Source organism: Balaenoptera physalus, assembly GCF_965194825.1.
Source record: "Balaenoptera physalus genome assembly, chromosome: 1".
Classification (NCBI taxonomy): domain Eukaryota; kingdom Metazoa; phylum Chordata; class Mammalia; order Artiodactyla; family Balaenopteridae; genus Balaenoptera; species Balaenoptera physalus.
Window position 1 is genome coordinate 165657671 of NC_138882.1, and position 17976 is coordinate 165675646.

General features: G+C 52.1%; 2 protein-coding genes across 6 annotated transcripts in view; both read left to right on the plus strand.

Moving 5' to 3' along the window:
• The first annotated feature begins 231 nt into the window (after window positions 1-231).
• FHL3 (four and a half LIM domains 3) lies at window positions 232-7782 on the plus strand. Of its 4 annotated transcripts, none has more exons than XM_082422356.1 (6): window positions 232-362; window positions 5100-5273; window positions 5362-5536; window positions 6401-6570; window positions 6692-6878; window positions 7005-7782. In XM_082422356.1, exons 2-6 carry the CDS (start codon window positions 5118-5120, stop codon window positions 7157-7159), a joined length of 843 nt encoding a protein of 280 aa, XP_082278482.1. In that variant the 5' UTR covers window positions 232-362; window positions 5100-5117; the 3' UTR covers window positions 7160-7782. The 4 variants fall into 4 exon arrangements, with proteins under 4 accessions (XP_082278482.1, XP_082278480.1, XP_082278479.1 ...); XM_082422355.1 differs by having other exon boundaries at window positions 266-462; XM_082422354.1 differs by having other exon boundaries at window positions 245-362; window positions 6692-7782.
• A 3820-nt stretch (window positions 7783-11602) lies between these two features.
• SF3A3 (splicing factor 3a subunit 3) overlaps window positions 11603-17976 on the plus strand; it is a 34099-nt gene continuing 27725 nt past the window's right edge. The window contains exons 1-6 of one of the 2 annotated variants that reach the window (XM_082422108.1): window positions 11603-11822; window positions 12104-12151; window positions 13452-13504; window positions 13610-13715; window positions 16892-16964; window positions 17341-17432. In XM_082422108.1, the coding sequence (XP_082278234.1) occupies window positions 11727-11822; window positions 12104-12151; window positions 13452-13504; window positions 13610-13715; window positions 16892-16964; window positions 17341-17432 (468 nt within the window). In that variant the 5' untranslated portion in view covers window positions 11603-11726. The remainder of the gene's footprint in view (window positions 11823-12103; window positions 12152-13451; window positions 13505-13609; window positions 13716-16891; window positions 16965-17340; window positions 17433-17976) is intronic. The other variant, XM_082422109.1, reaches the window with a different exon arrangement.

Consider the following 17976-nt stretch of genomic DNA (forward strand, 5'->3'; position numbering starts at 1 on the left):
AGAGTGGGGAAAGAGAAGGAGGACAGCAAAAGCTGCAGGGAGGGGACAGGGGCGGGGTCCTGGCCGCCCAGGAAGGTTGGTAGAGCCAGGTTAGGCCCGGCGGGCCCAGGGGGCTGGGGCAGGCTCCAGCCTAAAAGGGAGGTGGGGGCGGGGTCTGGCCCCCAGCCTCCGGGACGAGGGCCGGGGGCGGGGTCCGCACCCCGCGGGCAGGGGAGGCCGGGGGCGGGGTCCGGGCGGGGCGGGCCCCCGCGCTCACTTCCTCGGGGAGGGCTTGGGGCCGCGCTCCCACTCGCCCACACAGTCCGTGCGCCGCCGGCAGCCTCGCCGGCAGCTTGCTCGGTCCCGCTCGGCCCGGCCCGCAGGTAGGAGGCGCCGAGGGACGCGGCCCCGGCTGCCCGCCACCACCACCCCCTCTCCCGCCCCACGCGAGCGCCGCGCCCCGCTCCAGCCGCCTGCCTCGAGGTGAGCTCCCCGCCGAGCCCGGCTCCCCATCCCGGCTCCCGGCCCCCGCCCTCTGGCGGGAAAGGAGAGGCGGCCAGCCCGGGGTGAAGGGCAGCCGCGGCCCCCGCCCCCTGCCCCCGCCTGGGTCCGGTCGCGGGCGCAGGGAACACGCTAGTAGCCAGTGGCGCGCGGGCGCCGAGCCCCGGGGGGCGCCCCCGGAACCGTACCGCTCCGGGCGCTGCAACGCCAGTTAGGTGGGGCAGGGGGCCAAGTTTGAAATGGAAAAGCGAGAGTCGAGAGAGACCGGGAGGGTTCGAGAAACCGGCTTCCAGAACGCCCGGTGGAGCAAGAGACCGAGACAAGACAGGAGCGGCGAGCTTAGACAAGGAGGCTGCGGAGATACCCGAAACAAGGACAGAGACTTGGGCGTAGAGTCACTGGGAGGCAGACCCGAGGCATAGGGTCCGACCCAGGTTTTGTGGAGCGGAGCATTTTAGGAAAAAGCATGCAGTGACCCCAGACGTGTTGTCAGCCCTTTCCAGGGTCTTGGAGGGTTCTGGGCAAATGAGGGGCCCCGAAGCTTAAGCTTCATTAGCCTTGTGGTAAACCAGCCTCTGAGAGGCCTAGGAAGACATCCAGAGGCTGGAGACAGACACGCTCAGGCATACAGAGATGCTAAGAGATAGAGAAGGGCGGTGGGTAGGGACCAAGACATTCCACCCTTTAGAGACCCTTGAGATGCCAGGACTTGGGCAGACAGTGGTAGAAATCCACAGAGGCTGCCATGGGGAGATAGCCAGTCAGAGACACAGAGACACGGAAACATACAGACAGCTGCTGAAGTGTACAGACACAGACGTGCTGAGTGGAGCAGAGCTAGACGCCAAGAGACAGATGTCATGGAGGGGCAGTGACAGTTTTCAAGACAGACCCCGCGGGACTCAGGCCTGAAAGATTGGGAAGGGAGGATGTGGGGAAACAGAAACACTGGGCCATCTGAGCCCCCATGAGGCAGAGGACCTGAGACATGAGACAGTAAGACTCGAAGGAGCTCTACACACTCTCTGAGACAGCCCCAACTTATTTTTAAACTCAAATCTTGGACGCGCTGCTTCAGCCCTGGGGGACCCGGGGTGAATGAACTGTTCCTCTTCTGTCCCCAGAGCAGCTGCTGGATCCTGCTTCCCACCCCCTTCTCCCAAACCGCTCTGACTCCCAGGCCCCAAGGCGGGGGCGGGGAAGAGAGTGGAGAGTTTGGGGTGGATGCCTAGTAGCAGGGGTGAGGGTGGGGGGAGTTGATTTCTCCCCTCAAGTCCCCTGTCAACTCCTGGAAGCTGGGGGAGGGGTCTCTTCTGATCCTGAGTCACAGCTGTGGGACCTGGCCAGGGTCCTCCTGGACAGTGGGGGGTGGAGGGGGGCGAAGGGGTTGAGCGGTTGGCATGGGTACTTGGAAACACTTCTGGGTGTCTTCCAGTCACAGGGCTGGCAGCTGGGGAGAAGAGCCAGGCTCTTGTACTAGTGATATCATCCAGCATCTCCTGTCCCCCTGCTCTTAAACGCTGACCACCCCGTCCACCACCATTTCTAGGGAAACGGGAAAGGACTCCAGGCTGGGAGGCAGGGGACCTGGGCTCTCTGATACCTGAGTGACTTTGGGCATGCCCCTGCCCTGTCCCTGGCCTCTGTGCTCAGCTGTAAAATGAGGATGATACCCTATCCTGCCTGCCCTTTGTGCGATCTGATAGATGGTGGGTGGGTGGGAATGCGCTTTGTGAGAGGCAAAGCAGCATGCAGGTGTGTACACCTGTGTACCTGTGTTGGGGGTTTCAGAGTTATGCTCACTGGAGTCAGACTGGCCCCACTGGTCTCAGTGAGCCCCACGGCCTGGGCCTCTTCAGCTCCCCCAGCAGAACTAGGGGGTTCCCTTTTTGTTCTCTCCCTGGGCCCCCGCTGAGAATGTCAAGGTCAAGTCCCAGGCGAGTCCCCCAACCCAGGCCTGGCTGAGAAACTGTTGACTGACCCCCGTATGAGTGAGGGGCTAATAATAAAACACTAAGAGCTACCATTTACTGACTACTTAGTATCTCCCAGGTGCTTTCCAAGTATCATCACATTTAAGCCTGGCAACAACCCTAGGAGGTAGGAGGTAGTATTAGATGGGGAAGCAGGCTCAGGGAGCTTAAGTGACTTGCCCAAGATCACCCAGGTTTATATTTCACAGCTCAAGCCTCTACACAGCACATGCCACGGCCATTTATCCAGCCATTTTGAGCTGCAGGAGGTTCACGGGGAGGGGTCCGATGTGTGTGTCTGGGTCAGGTGTAGGTGGGTGTGTGTGTTGGGGGCAGCGGCTGAGAGCCATCTGGCAGGCTGAGCGCTCTCCCCCCGACCCCCCTACCAGCCGTGAAGGAATACAGGCCTGGCTCCCTTTAGTCCCCCAGTCCTGCCAGGGAAAGTGGGGGGAGGGGCAGACAAAGGGCAGAGACAGGTGGGCCTTGATACTGCCCTTCACTCTGTCCTCACCAGAGCCCAGCTGGACAGACGAGGGGATTCTGGGAAAGAAACAGAAGCCACGCCCATACCCTATTTGGGGTGCCCCTGTCTCAGAGTGGTGACTGCCTCCCAGTGGGCAGACCTAGGGCTAGTTTGGACCTGGGAAGGTGACGGAGCTGTTGGGGGCCAAGCCAGGAAGGAAGGAAGGGCCCAGGGCACTCGTGGACGGATGCATGGCCACACTCCACCTGTGTGGCCCCCGCTGCCCAGTGGCTCACAGCCCAGGCAACCCTCAGATGTTGGGCCAGAGGAAACCCAGGCCTGAATGGCGGGGAGTGGACTGAGGTGGAGGGATACCCTCCACCCTCCAACATAGCCCCCAGCCCAGAAGTCCCGGCTCTGAAGACCCCAGCTCCTGGCGACCTCATGCCCTGGCCTGGGGTATGAACTGAGTGTCCTCCCACTGTACAGAAGGGCAGCTGTGGGTTCGTGAGCCACCCCTTCAGAAGAACCAGGCCCCCTAGGCTTGGGGCGTCTGCTGGCGCCTGGAGTCTGAACTCCAAACCAGAGCCATGCTTGTTGGCTAGAATTTCCTGCGGGGGGTGACTGAGAAAAGGAGGGCTTTTTCTTCAGCTTGAGCCAGGCCGGGCTCTGGGGACTGCCAGTTACTGGGGTCTAATGTAGAGGAGTGTTTTGGTGGGTTCCTTTGTACTCCTGGGGCTCATCTGCAGCTGTGAGAACATCCCCTTCCTAGGGTCCAAGTGGTTCCTCTCCACCCACCCCGGGATCCCAGTCCTCAGAGAGCAGGCTTCATGATGGAGGAGACTGGGGGTGGGGAGCTCTGAATTTGGGGCTAGAGACTGGAATCAGGGGCAGCAGAAGGGACTGGGAACCCCACTTCCTAACCCTCCCTACTCCCCAAGCTCCTGCTGCAGAGGCAGCTGTGTGGATGACCTCATCCCACAAACATGCTTTGTTCCTGAGAAAATGGAAAGTGTCTGAGGTTTGGTGGGGGGCTGGGTGTCTGCAGCAACAGCACTCAGGGCTCCCCCTTGCCTGACTCTCCACCGTAGGGGGGCCTGATTGGAGAGGAAATGTCTTCAGTGGCTCCCACTCTCTCGCCCTTCACTCCCCCAGCCCCAAACCCTTAAAAAAGCTGGGGAGAGGCTGTCTCTCCCAGAGGCAGGGAGAGGGAAATAATGACCCAGGGGTTGGAAAGATTCTGGGGCTTTGCCAGTCACTGCCAGGAGTGATGACCGGCAGGAGACAGCAGGAGGCACACTGCATAATGTCCAGTTCCCCTCTCCGTCCCCAAGCATCTCATTTCCCTTTTTTCTTCCCCTGTTGCTGGCAAAATCTGACATCTGGCCATCTGTGCTGCCACAGCTGCTGCAGATGTTGCAGGCCAAGGCTGCCCAGGCTGGTGTGACCAGAGACCCAGCGGGAGGTGGAGGGGGTGAGGGCAGAGGGTCCAGCTGGGGAAGCTTGACTGTGTCCAGCTTACAGGATTTCCTTCCTGCTTAAACCTAGGCTGAGCCTCTGAAGTCCTTGTTGCTGGATTCTCCTGGGAGGGGAGGCCCAATGTGATTTCTCCCATCAGCCTCCTCCACCTCCACCATTCACTGGCCCAGCATCCTTCTTACATTCAGCTGTTTCCTGGTTGGGGTTTGGGGGGTGGGGTGCGAACAGCCCCATTCTCATCCCTAAGCTCCCCACTCCAGAGCTCTGGGTATACCCCTAGGGTCCCTTCCTGGGAGTCAGGAGAGGGTGAGAGCGCTGTTCATATGGGATAGGGTGGGGTGGCTCCGTGTCCTTGCTCTTACCCCCTTGGGGACAGTAGGGACAGTGGAAGCTAAACTCAGGCTAAATGCAGGGGCAGGAAATGAGTCACTGACCCAGGAAAAGCCCCCTCCCCCCAGTTCTGCCAGGGCCAAGATAAGAAAAGAACTTCTGCTTCCTGGTTTTTTCCTGACCCCCTCTCATCCCCAACGTTAAATACAGAAATAAACATGCAGGACTCTTTGTGTTCCCAGAAACACCCATTCCCCATCACCACCTGCTCTGACCTGGCATTTCCTATGCCTAGTTCTTGCTCTTTTTTAAATGCAATGGGCTAAGCCACAGCCCCTCTGGGTGACCCCTGCCCCACCTTGTGTCCCTAACAGGGCTCACTCACAGCCATCATGAGCGAGGCCTTTGACTGTGCAAAATGCAGCGAGTCCCTGTACGGGCGCAAATACATCCAGACAGACAACGGACCCTACTGTGTGCCCTGCTATGACAACACCTTCGCCAACACGTGCGCCGAGTGCCAGCAGCTTATCGGGCACGACTCGAGGGTAAGGACTGGACCACACAGGGCAGGGAGTGGGTGGAGGCTGGCAGGAGGGGGCAAAGGTGCCAGTGCCCCTGCTGTGCTCCACACAGGAGCTGTTCTACGAAGACCGCCACTTCCATGAGGGTTGCTTCCGCTGCTGCCGCTGCCAGCGCTCCCTGGCCGACGAGCCCTTCACCTGCCAGGACAGCGAGCTGCTCTGTAACGACTGCTACTGCAGTGCCTTCTCCTCACAGTGCTCCGCCTGCGGGGAGACTGTCATGCCCGGTATGTTCCCGGGGGCTCCCAGGGGCTCGTTGTGCGTGGGACTGGCATGCCTGGCATCTGTGTAGGGTGCTTGTAAGGGACTGGCATGCCTGTCTGATACAACATGGAGGCTTGGTAAAGACCTGCACACGCAGCACGTTCCTGGAAATTTACTGTGTGCAGGATCTGTCGTGCTTATTTGCTCCTGGGAGCTTAGCACGCACAGGGACTGACACGCATGATACACACCTGGGGGCTTAGCATGTTTGGCACACATAGGAGCTACGAGTGTGCTGAGACTGTCAGTGTTTGTTGCATTGGGGCTTGGTGTGTGCAAAGACCTATAAATAAAGGGCTTAACACGTATGGCAACCTGCATGGCTAATAGAATGTGAGGATTTAGAACACGTGGATATTGGCATGATTCGGATATGCCGGGGCTTATTATGTTCTGAATCTATCACGTCCGGGGCAGAACTGTGTGTGGGCGGGGACTTGCTTGCCTCGTATATGGGGCCTTTGTGTGTGTGCTCACACTATCACATCTGGTATATAAGCGCTTAGCATATACTGAGTCGTCGTGCCTGTGACCTGGAGGCCCGGCGTACGCTGAGATCGTCATATTCTGGTACACGTGGGGACTTCACCTATGCCAACCCCTCAGGTCTAGTTCATGGGGGCCTAGCACGTGCTTAGCCAGCATATCCAGTGTTGGGGGGAGGTGGTTAGCATGTGCAGCATATGCGGGGCGGGATCCTGCTGCAAATGCATGGACACCACCCTGTAGGCTGTGGGAGCAGCGGGGACCCTCCTCGGGGGGGCGGCAGAGGGTGGCACTCAGGAGCTCGGGACCCAGCCTCTGAGTGGGACCCCTGTTGCCCACAGGATCCCGGAAGCTGGAGTACGGAGGCCAGACGTGGCATGAGCACTGCTTCCTGTGCAGCAGCTGTGAGCAGCCGCTGGGCTCCCGTTCCTTTGTGCCCGACAAGGGTGCTCACTACTGCGTGCCCTGCTATGAGAACAAGTTTGCTCCTCGCTGCGCCCGCTGCAGCAAGGTGGGGGCTGGGCCGGCGGCGCGGGGGTGCCGAGCTCCACGGCACACAGGGGTGGGGTGAGCAAGGCTCTGTCGTGGGGTAGGAATCCCCACTCCCCCTGCTGACAGACGCCACCCCACAGACACTGACGCAGGGTGGCGTGACATACCGTGACCAGCCCTGGCATCGGGAATGCCTGGTCTGCACCGGCTGCCAGACGCCCCTGGCAGGGCAGCAGTTCACCTCCCGAGATGACGATCCCTACTGTGTGGCCTGTTTTGGAGAACTCTTTGCACCCAAGTGCAGCAGCTGCAAGCGCCCCATCACAGGTGGGACAAAGGGTCAAAGGACAGAGTGGGTAGAGTGTAGGCAAGGGAATGGGACCTGGTACTGGGTGAGGCCGAGGGACAGGACCGCCCTCCAGATCGCAGAGCTAACCTCCAGCCTCCCCCCAGGACTCGGTGAAGGCAAGTATGTGTCCTTTGAAGACCGCCACTGGCACCACAGCTGCTTCTCCTGCGCCCGATGCTCCACCTCCCTGGTGGGCCAGGGCTTCGTGCCGGACGGAGACCAAGTGCTGTGCCAGGGCTGCAGCCAGGCGGGGCCCTGAGCCAGGGCTCCTGGGCCCAGGCCCTCCCAAACCAGGGCTCCAGGACTAAGGCTCCTTTTCCAAACCACCTCTGGGACCCAGCCCCTCCCCAAATTGGGGCTACCCCTGGGCTCCAGGATTCAGCCTCCCCACTCCAACATCCCCAATCTGGTACTTCTTGACCCAGGGCCCCCAAACTTGGGCTCTTACGGAGGCTCCATCATTCAAATCCCCTCCCCAAGCCTGAACTCCAGAACTCAGTCCTCTCCCCTATGGTCCGGCTTCCCAGACGAAGCCCTCTCCCTAAATCAGGGCTCTGGGACCCCAGCCCCCTTCAATCTAGACTTCTCCCCTGAAGACTTTAGGTCTCCTATGGGTGCCTGAGAAGTCCTCAGAAGTGGACTATACTCAGGCTTAACACTCCCCACCCCCATCCCACCGCTATTCCCAGGGATGGGGCTGTCTGGGCAGCACATCAGGGGTTCACTGGTTAGGGGGTCCTAGGGTACAGGGTTTTGCCCAGCCCTTGTTGTCGAGTGTTTTCTCGTTTCATTTCATTTCAGCTCCATTTTGCCCAGAGATGGACAGAGGGGTGGGTTTGGCTCACCCCCCTTTCAGATTCTGCAATAAAGCAGTATGAGGAAGCGAAGGCCTCTGTGTGTTTGTCTGGGGGTGGAGGGGCAGGGAAGATTCCTTCGCACACCACGGGACTCGGAGGCTCTTCCCGACCTCGACCTCCTCCATGCAGGGCAGAGGAGGAAGCTGCCAGGCGGGGTGGGAAATCTCTCCCGAGAAAGGGGATCCCCGAGGCCGCTACTGTCCCTCTCAGGCTTAGCTGGCTTCCCCCCTGCTGGCAAAGGGCTTTTTCCTCCGAGTGGGGAAGGGAGGGGTTTGGGGGAGGTTCCGGACGGGAGCAGGGCGGGCCGACGGCGTTGGGTTCTCCGTCGAGTACAAATCGCCCCCCTCCCTTACCATCCCTCCCCAAACCCCGCCGAGCACCGGGTGCGGATCCCCAATCTGGGCCCAGACCCTCAGCCCCCTTCCCCCTCTTCCCGAGGATTAGCGGAGGCGGCCCGGGATCCGCTCGCGGCCGCACGTTTTTTGCCAAAAAAGGCAAGGATGCAGCTGCACGCGCCGCGGGAACATCTGGATCCGATTCCCGGCATGAATGGGTCATGGCCCCGCCTCCCCGTGATTCAAGGGCGGGGGCGGGAATGAGCGAGGGGGGCTATCCCCCAAAATGGGGAGATGGGGCGGAGCGCTGCTCCCCTCTCCCGGCGTCCGACGCCCCTGCCCCTGCGCTCTCCGCGGCCTGCGGTCTGGGCTCCGCGGTCCAGACCGTCGGAGCCCGATTCTTGCGCACTGGCTGCGGCGCAGGCTGAGGCGCTCACTTACCGCCAGCAGCCTTCCCGGGTGGGGGCCCGCGCGCCGGGCGGGCGGACCCTCGGCGCCCTGTGGGGGAAGGGCCCTCCGGTCCGGCAGAACCGCGTGATTATATGTATCTCAAAAGAAATCTTCCCAGAAATCCTATGGGGCGGGCATTTTTCCATTTCACGGAGGTGGAGACTCCACTTGTTAGTTCCCCAAAGTCACATAGGTAGATCCACACTGCCTCCCCGGCCCAATTCGAATCCTAAACTTTCTGAAGCCGTGGTTGACATTTTCTACAAACCTTTACGAATGCCCACCATGTGTGCTTATAATTAATGATTGTATGTAGACATTTTTTGTCTCTTTCTTCCACCAGCCTCTGAGGGCTGGGCTCACGCCTGCCTTGCTCACCCCTCCACTCTCAGCTTCAGGCACTTACTACATGTTCAATAAATACCTGCTGAGGAAGAGTAGTCCAAGCATAGAAAACAGCTAGTGCAAAGGCCTGGAGGCCTGAAAAAAACATATGGTGTGCTTTGGGGAAGCAGCAAGTAATTTCATTCGGAGGAAGTGCCAAGAGACTAAAACGTCAGGCAGCGGCCAGGTCATGAAACGCCGAATGCCAAGTTAAACAGACCTCACCCTGCGGGTAAAGCAGCCAGTGGAAATGTTTAAGCAGGGGTGTGAGATGATCACTCCGCTGCAGCGTGAATAATGGATTGGAGGGGTAAGATGAGTAGACTGACTTGGAGGCTAGTGCAGTGGTTCAGGTGAGAGATAATGAGACAGGTGGCAGCAGGAATGGAAAAGACAGGACTCGGTGACTGGTTTGAAAGGATGGGAAAGGAGAAGGTTTTCGGGGAAGGAAGGCATCAGGTGAATGGTGCTTAGGTGGTCCACCCACCAAAGAGGAAAGGGATGTGCAAGTACAACAATGTGTCATTGATTTCAGGATAAACATTTTTCAGATTTAACATCTCAGAAACCCAGACGCAGCGTCTAATCAAGTGTGACATAGTTTAATTGACAATTTTTGTTCTTTCTTTCTTAGTCGACCGTAAAATAATGGTGGCGTTAACATTTAATAGAGTCTCATATTCGATGAAATACGGTAGATCCCAAACCTCTACCCACCACCCACCTTACCCTCCAAAAGATAAACGCGCTGAGTCTCCGCAATCCAGAAAAGAAATTTCTTACCTCTTTCCTAGAGGGGCAGGAAAAACTTCTGGGGAGGAGTTGTGTCCGGGGGTCCTCTCCCTAAGGTTGAGGTCTTGCTTAAATTTTTAGACATAAATATGACCCTCACAACACCCCATGAGCAGGCAGGACAAAAGTCATTATCTCTGTTATTTTCCAAACTTTAAAAAACAAAAAGCAATTCATGCTTATTGTAGAAAAATCGGAGAATTCCAAAAAGGGAAGGTAAATCACTAATAACTCCTTGTTATATTATAACCTCCTCGTTCTTTTTTGTTAAGCAGGCATGTGCATATATGTATTTTCATTTTTAGTTTTAAATGAAGAAGCTTTTAAATTGAAAAAGTAATACATGTATATGTTACGAAAAAATTTTCATGCTGTACTTTGGACATATACAAAGAAAAATGTCCCTACCATACCAGATCTTCCAGTCTGTCTCCTCATAAACAACAATGGTTTACTGTTACTTGGATATCCTTCCAGAAATAATCTCTTTGTGTATTTATTTTTATATACACCGTTGTGCCTCTAGCTTTTTTCACTCTGTGTGGCCATATTTCCATCTGAGTTCATACAGATTTTTTAAACAGTTTTATCGCCCAATTTGAGTGTACGGTTCAATTAATTTCAGCAAATTTAATAGATTTGTGCCACTATCACCACAATCCAATTTTAGAACATATCTATCACCTCCAAAAGATTTCTTGCGTCTTTTGCAGTTACTTCCGGTCTCACCTTCAGCAGCAGGCAACCACTCATCTACTTTCTGTCTCTGTAGATTTGTCATCCCGACATACACTAATGTCGTTTTTTGTGTCTGGCTTCTTTCACTTAGCATGATGTTTTCATGGTTCATCCATACTGTAACATTCCTTTATTGCTGAATAACATTCCATCGTATGGATACACCACATTTGGTTTGTACATTTACCAGTTAATGGCTTTTGGGGGTTACGTCCTGTTTTTCTTGATAATGAATAACGCTGCTATGAACGTCTGAATACATGGACATACGTTTTCATTTCTCCACCTAGAAGTGGACATATAGACTAGCTTCATTTTTTTTTTATAGCTGTATAGCATTTTACTGCTTGAATGTACCATATTTTATTTAACCAGTCCCCTGCTGATAGACAATTAGGTTGTTTCCATGTATCAAAAAAGAAAAAGAGGGGCTTCCCTGGTGGCGCAGTGGTTGAGAATCTGCCTGCCAATTCAGGGGACACGGGTTCGAGCCCTGGTCTGGGAAGATCCCACAGGCCACGGAGCGACTAGGCCCGTGAGCCACAACTACTGAGCCTGCGCGTCTGGAGCCTGTGCTCCGCAACAAGAGAGGTCGCGACAGTGAGAGGCCCGCGCACCGCGATGAAGAGTGGCCCCCACTCGCCACAACTAGAGAAAGTCCTCGCACAGAAACGAAGACCCAACACAGACAAAAATAAATAAATAAAAATTAAAAAGAAAGAAAGAAAGAAAGAAAGAGGGAGGGAGGGAGGGAGGGAGAGAAGAAAAGAAAAGAAACCCGCTATCACCCCCATTTTACTGACGAGGACACCGATGTCCCGAGAAGGAAAAAACGTTGTCACAGGTCACACTGAGAGCCGGAGACACAAGTTCCGGTTCCCCAGCTCCCATCCATGCTCCTCAACTACTCAGTCCAGGTCCCTACCCGCCCGGCCACGCGGCCGGGGAAGCCCCGGGAAGCCAGGTCAGAGTCCTTACTGCCAGGCTGGTGGATTTCTGTATGCCCCCTAGAGGCACCTGCAAATCGTTCGGCATCGCGCCACACACCCCCGGCCAGCAGGGGCACTGCAGCCGTCTCCATAGCACTGACTGGGTCTCCTGCGGTGCTCACTTTTCCTCGAGTCCCCGAGGAACTTCCGGCAGCCGCGGAACTTAGGTGACGCCGGACGCGCCTCTTAGGGACGCGGGCGCGCAAGGCAGCAGGAGTTGTTTCCGGCCGTGTCGGTGTTCTAGCTTGATTTGAGGCGGCGGCGGCGGCGGAGGAGGGAAGATGGAGACAATTCTGGAGCAGCAGCGGCGCTATCACGAGGAGAAGGAACGGCTCATGGACGTCATGGCTAAAGAGATGCTCACTAAGAAGTCCACGGTGAGTGGGGCCTGGGCAGGGGCTACCCCTGAGGCTGGGCCCCATGCCCGGGTTCAACCTCTGAGAGTTTTCTTCGGTCCTCAGACCTGCCCCGCGCCCGCCCCTTCCCGGGGCTCCCTACCCGAGCTCCGGCCTAGGTAACCTTCCCCCGGGCCCAGCGCCCAGAGGCTTCTCTGCTTAGGCTGCTAAGACCTGAGCGGATAAGCTCCGCCCTTGGGCGGCCTTCCCAACTCCAGAACTCCGACTAACGGTGTCTTGTGTCACCGTTTGCCTTTCTTCAGCTCCGGGACCAGATCAATTCTGACCACCGCACACGGGCCATGCAAGATGTGAGTGCCCCGCTGTCCACTTCTCTTTGGGCCGCGATGGGCTGGAAGAAGGGGGCGGGGGGGTCACCTGGAGCCCTGGACAAAGGTAACCGGGTTGGCCAGTCGAGGGTTTGTATGCCTGCCAAAGGGTGCTTAACCACCCTTGCTCGCTTCTGTGAACGGGGAACTCTCATTCATTCTTAATTACTCGGAAGGATGCCCCTTAGAGCATTCTGTATTCTATGGATGTGCAATGAGTAGTTACCAGGAGTCAACCATTCAAGCTTAGAAGGTACTCTCCCTTCTCCCCAAAAAAGAATGCTGTGTATTACTGTTTTCCTCCCAGAACACTGTATTGAAGCATTTGAAGTATTTTTTGCCTACCACACTGCATTTTCCTAGTAATAGTTCAATTTCTTACTTTTAGAAAAGTAGTTAAGATCAAAATACTGATACATTTTTATGTTAAAGCTAAGCGGTAGGTAAATGGAGGTTCGTTATACCATGCTCTCTACTTTTGCATGTTTGAAATCTGTTTAGAAAAGAATAAAAGACCTAATCAGAGTTTCTAATTTGGAAGAGATAATCAATATTACAAGCCCCTAATCCCTTATCTAAATTCCCAAATCCGAAATACTCTGAAAACAAAAGGTTTTTTATTTGTTTGTTCTGGTAATTGTTTGATGGCAAAAATCTGACTTGACCTGAACAGATGGGAGGCTTTTTATGGTCTTTATCACATTTAATAAATAATGCGTAAGTTTCACTGCAGAACTATCAACATGTGTTCCAGATTCCGCTAGGGATATTGCATGCAGTACCTTCCTGAACTTAAAAATTCCAAATTCTGAAACAAATCTGGTCCCAAAAGTTTTGGAGAAGGGACTACGTACTCGTACCATCCTGAGTTCGAATTCAAAAGAAACTGTGTGATGTTTTATTTAGTCTGTGCACTCCTCAGTCAAGCCTTTTGAAATAGTGAAAATCATCTTGGACCATCCTTTTATCTTTGAGTGTCTTAGGTGGGAACTGCTGTTTACCAAAGGGTGACAATGGCTCTCTTTTATGACTCTTCTAGGGAGAGTTAAATATAGGAACTTTCTGCCACCCCTAAAATCACATCACTTAATCTTCAAAATGACCTGTTTTAAAAAGTAACTAGGAACCAGTGCTGTCTGTTAAAGGTACCAGAAAGAACAGGAACTTTTAACACCATATCTCTTGAGCTTTCCCTGGGCTTTGACAAGAGAGCCTTTGTTGGTTGCTTGGGTCTAAGTTGTACAGATTGCTTCATCCTGATGGGTTTGTGTTTGCCTTTCAGAGGTATATGGAAGTCAGTGGGAACCTGAGGGATTTGTATGATGATAAGGATGGGTAAGTGACAGTCACAGCCAATCCAGGAATTATTGCTTTTGAGGAGCCATGGTTAAAGGACTGAGTTTGTGTTCCGTGTTCTCTGGATTTTTTCTGAAATTGCAGGTTACGAAAGGAGGAGCTCAATGCCATTTCAGGACCCAATGAATTTGCTGAATTCTATAATAGACTCAAACAAATAAAGGAATTCCACCGGAAGCACCCAAATGAGGTATGACCTCAGAAAGTATTTTCTCCAAACCTGTCCAAAGAGCATACAAAGGAAAGGTGTAAGGAAAGTGGAGATTGCCACTCAGGTGTCCCTTCAAAAAAGAACTCGCCAGTTAGCTGCAAGCAGCGAAGTTAGGTGACATCCTGCAACTCCAGTGCTTTCAGGATCTCCCTCAGCTTTAAGCTAAGGCCGTTCTCTTCCTGGGCAGCCCCCAGCCAGTGACTGAGCACAGTGGGGGTACCATGGCCTGGTTATTTCTGCCCATTGTGAGACTCTTCTAGTGAGTAATCTTTGCTCCAGAGTTCCTCATTGGGTTGGTCAAGATTTTGTCCTATCTTCATCATGGTCTGGGCTCTCCCTGCCCAATCCTCCTCTCTCCTTTTTATCTTTAATGGATAATACCGACCCAATAAACCACTTGTGCTCCTAACTCTGTCTTAAAATCTGCTACCTAGAGGATCCAACTAACACAAAAAGGCTTTACTCGCTTCCAGTGATCATTACACCTTCATGATTCAGCCCAGAGGCCTACTCTTTCATGAAAATTCCTTCCTAGTCTCCTTTACTCCCCCAATTAATCTTTCCTATCTTTATGATTCTGTCATATTTTATGACAATGAACGTCTGCCCCACTATACTGTAAAATGATAAGGAGCAGAGATTATATCTCAGTTATTGAAGAATCCATTAAGCATCTTACACAGCTGACCAAAGGAATTCCAGGGGAAGGGGGAGCAAGGCATGGCTGTAGGATAAGTGGAGAGAGATAGGTCAGTGATTACTCTGAGCTTTTATGACTGTGTAACTAAAAAGTTGTTCCCTTGATAGAAATAAGGAAGAAAGAGGTAACCCATTTGTAGTGGAAATGAATTTTTATGTATGTAGATTTTCAGGTCATATTATATCTAGGTAGAAGTGTCCCATAAGCAGTTGAAATTAGGTGACTGGGGCTTGAGAATTACCACATGTACTTGATGGTTGAAGCCACGGATCATAGAGCTCTGGGAGGGAGAGACAGTGTGAAGGGAGACTGTCAGTTTCTGTGTGCCTTGGGGCACACTCTTAATAAGGTACTTAACTGAAAAGGAGTCTGGGAAGCCATCCATCACAGGTCAAATGGCAGCTCCAGGTAATGTCTTACTGAAGCTCAGCCAATGAGTTTCACAAAGGAAGTCACTGGTATCAGCTGTTGTTGATTGGTAACTGCCAGGGTTGCTACTCTGTTGAAGAAGTGGGAGTGGAAATCTGGCCACAGAGGCACAAGTGGATAATGAGGATACAGTAGTGTGGAGTGTTTAGCATGCATTTGAAAGACTGGCAGAAAAAAGGAGAGGAGAAGCAGGAGGATCATAAGGAAAATAAGGGAGGCATACATATTTAAAGGAGCCGATGGAAAAATGAAGAGACTGAAAATACCAGACAGGAGAGGCTATTTATTGAAGTGAAGTGGAGGTACATGAATGTACCCTCACACACCTACCTATGTCTCCTCATCCCCTTTGGAAGGTAGAGAATTAAGTCTTTTGGTAACCAAGAGAGAAGGCACAAGTACCATTCTGGTGTGTTAACCTTATCCCAGCCCAGGTAGGAAGGTGATGAGGAATAAGTGCTTGAATAAATGATTGGAAGAATGCCTAAGATATACTAAGGGAAAGGGAAAAAAAAATAAGTCTAATTATGTGAGAAACAAAAAAATAATCTTGCACTTGCCTGTATGTGCTTGCACAAATACATATATTTAAATACATAGAGCAGTGGTTTCCAAATTTTGCTGTGCGTTTGAATCTGGGAGTGTTTAAAAAGTACTGATACTTCCCCACCACTTCTGATTAAATTGGTATCAAGTGCGTTAGGATTTTTTAGCACTCTCCCAGGTGATTCTAACGTGTAGCAAAGTTTGGGAATGGCTGGTTAAGAACCACCTGCCAATGCAGGGGACACGGATTCGAGCCCTGGTCCGGGGAGATCCCACATGCCGCGGAGCAACTAAGTGCCTGCGCTACAACTACTGAGCCTGTGCTCTAGAGCCCATGAGCCACAACTGCTGAAGCCCGTGAGCCACAACTGCTGAAGCCCGTGCATCTAGAGCCCATGCTCTGCAACAAGAGAAGCCACTGCAATGAGAAGCCCGCACACCACAACAGAGTAGTCCCTGCTCTCAGCAGCTAGAGAAAACCCACATGTAGCAGCAAAGACCCAATGCAGCCAAAAATTAAATAAATGAATAAATAAATTTATAATAAATAAATAAATAATAAAAATTCAAAGGGTCTGTTGACAGTGGTTAGCTATTCCCAGGAGAATTATTAAAGGGGAACCTTGATTTTTTTTTTTTAATATTATTAATTTGGTTGCACCAGGTGTCTTAGTTGCGTCATGCGGGCTCCTTAGTTGCGACACACAGGCTCCTTAGTTGAGGCATGCGAACTCTTAGTTGCGGCATGCATGTAGGATCTAGTTCCCTGACCAGGGATTGAACCCAGGCCCCCTGCATTGGGAGCACAGAGTCTTTTATCCACTGTGCCACCAGGGAAGTCCAAGGGAACCTTGATTTTTCTTTTATATATATATAAATTTATTTGTTTTATTTATTTTATTTTTGGCTGCGTTGGGTCTTCGTTGCTGCACGTGGGCTTTTCTCTGGTTGTGGCGAGCGGGGTCTACTCTTCGTTGTGGTGTGCAGGCTTCTCGTGGTGGCTTCTCTTGTTGGGAGCATGGGCTCTAGGTGCGCAGGCTTCAGTAGTTGTGGCGCACGGGCTCAGTAGTTGTGGCAAACGGGCTCTAGAGCGCAGACTCAGTAGCTGTGGCACACGGGCTTAGTTGTTCCGCAGCATGTGGGATCTTCCCAGACCAGGGCTCAAACCCATTTCTCCTGCATTGGCAGGCGGATTCCTAACCACTTCGCCGCCAGGGAAGCCCTGAACCTTGATTTTTTTTTCATTTTGTCTTTTTGTGTTATTTGAGTTTTTGTGAGCATGTGTTATTTTAGCAATTTTTAGTTAAAACATGCAAAAAGGAAAAGGAAAAAGCAAGGTAATTAGAAAACAGAAGAAAGCTCCTAATGAAAAATCAAGGCCAAATAAAGCGTTAGAAATCCAACTTTCTATATAGTCCATTCTGTGATATTGCAACTTCTATGTTGAAAAACCCACCTGAGCGTTTGTTTTTCCCATCAGATCTGTGTGCCAATGTCAGTGGAATTTGAGGAGCTCCTGAAGGCTCGAGAGAATCCAAGTGAAGAGGCACAAAGTAAGTAGGGTTTAATGTTTCTATCCAGCACTAGCAGAAGTACAGGTTAATGACCAGAGCTCAGATTTGCCCTCAGAGTCCTGGAAAAAGGCCCCAGAGAAATTTATAGCCAGGTTCCCTTACTGATTTCCTCTTTGCTAGACTAGAGAAAAGTCTGGACTAGATTGTCATCCTGAGTCGGCCTTGGACAAAATAGTGATTTTGTGCTAGCCCAGCTCAAATTCACTCACCTGGAAAAGTGAGGTCTGTTCACTTTGTGACTAGAGGGAGGATATTTGGATGAAGGGCTGCATTATGAAACAATGCAGTCCACTTGAAAAGTCAAGTCCAAGAAAGTGGTCTTTAGTATCTGAATCTTGATATCTGATTCCTTCAGATTTGGTGGAGTTCACAGATGAAGAGGGATATGGTCGTTACCTTGATCTCCATGACTGTTACCTCAAATACATTAACCTGAAGGCCTCTGAGGTAAGACCCAGGAGAGGGGAGAGTGGTTCTGATTCTAGGGGTGAGTCAGGACACTGGGCTGGGGCTACTAGACCTGAAACAATTAGAGTGTCTTCCTTGTGTTCTGGAACTGTTATGTAAATATTAAAGAGGTGATGTGCTTTCTTGGAATGAAACACTTTTCAAAGTGAAAGTCGGGTTTCTACAGTGAATACAATAAGCATATTTTACTTATCAATAAATTTTATTTTATTAATACAACAAACTTATTTTGCTTTTGTAAAAATAAAAAAATTTTTTAAACTCACAAGTATGCATCAGGCTTCTGTGTTAGGCACACATAGTAGTAGGTACATGAAAGATACAAAAACATAATCTCTGCCAGGAGGGCTATTTAATATATTTAAAAAGGTATTAGAAAATAACTTACCATAAGAGCTGAGGTTTAATGTGACAGTCTCAGGGTCACAAGGAAATACATGATGAAATTTCTCTTGGGGTTGTGAGGACATGTCTCAAAAGTTGTGACTAAACTTTAAGCTCCATGAGTACAGTCCTGCATCTG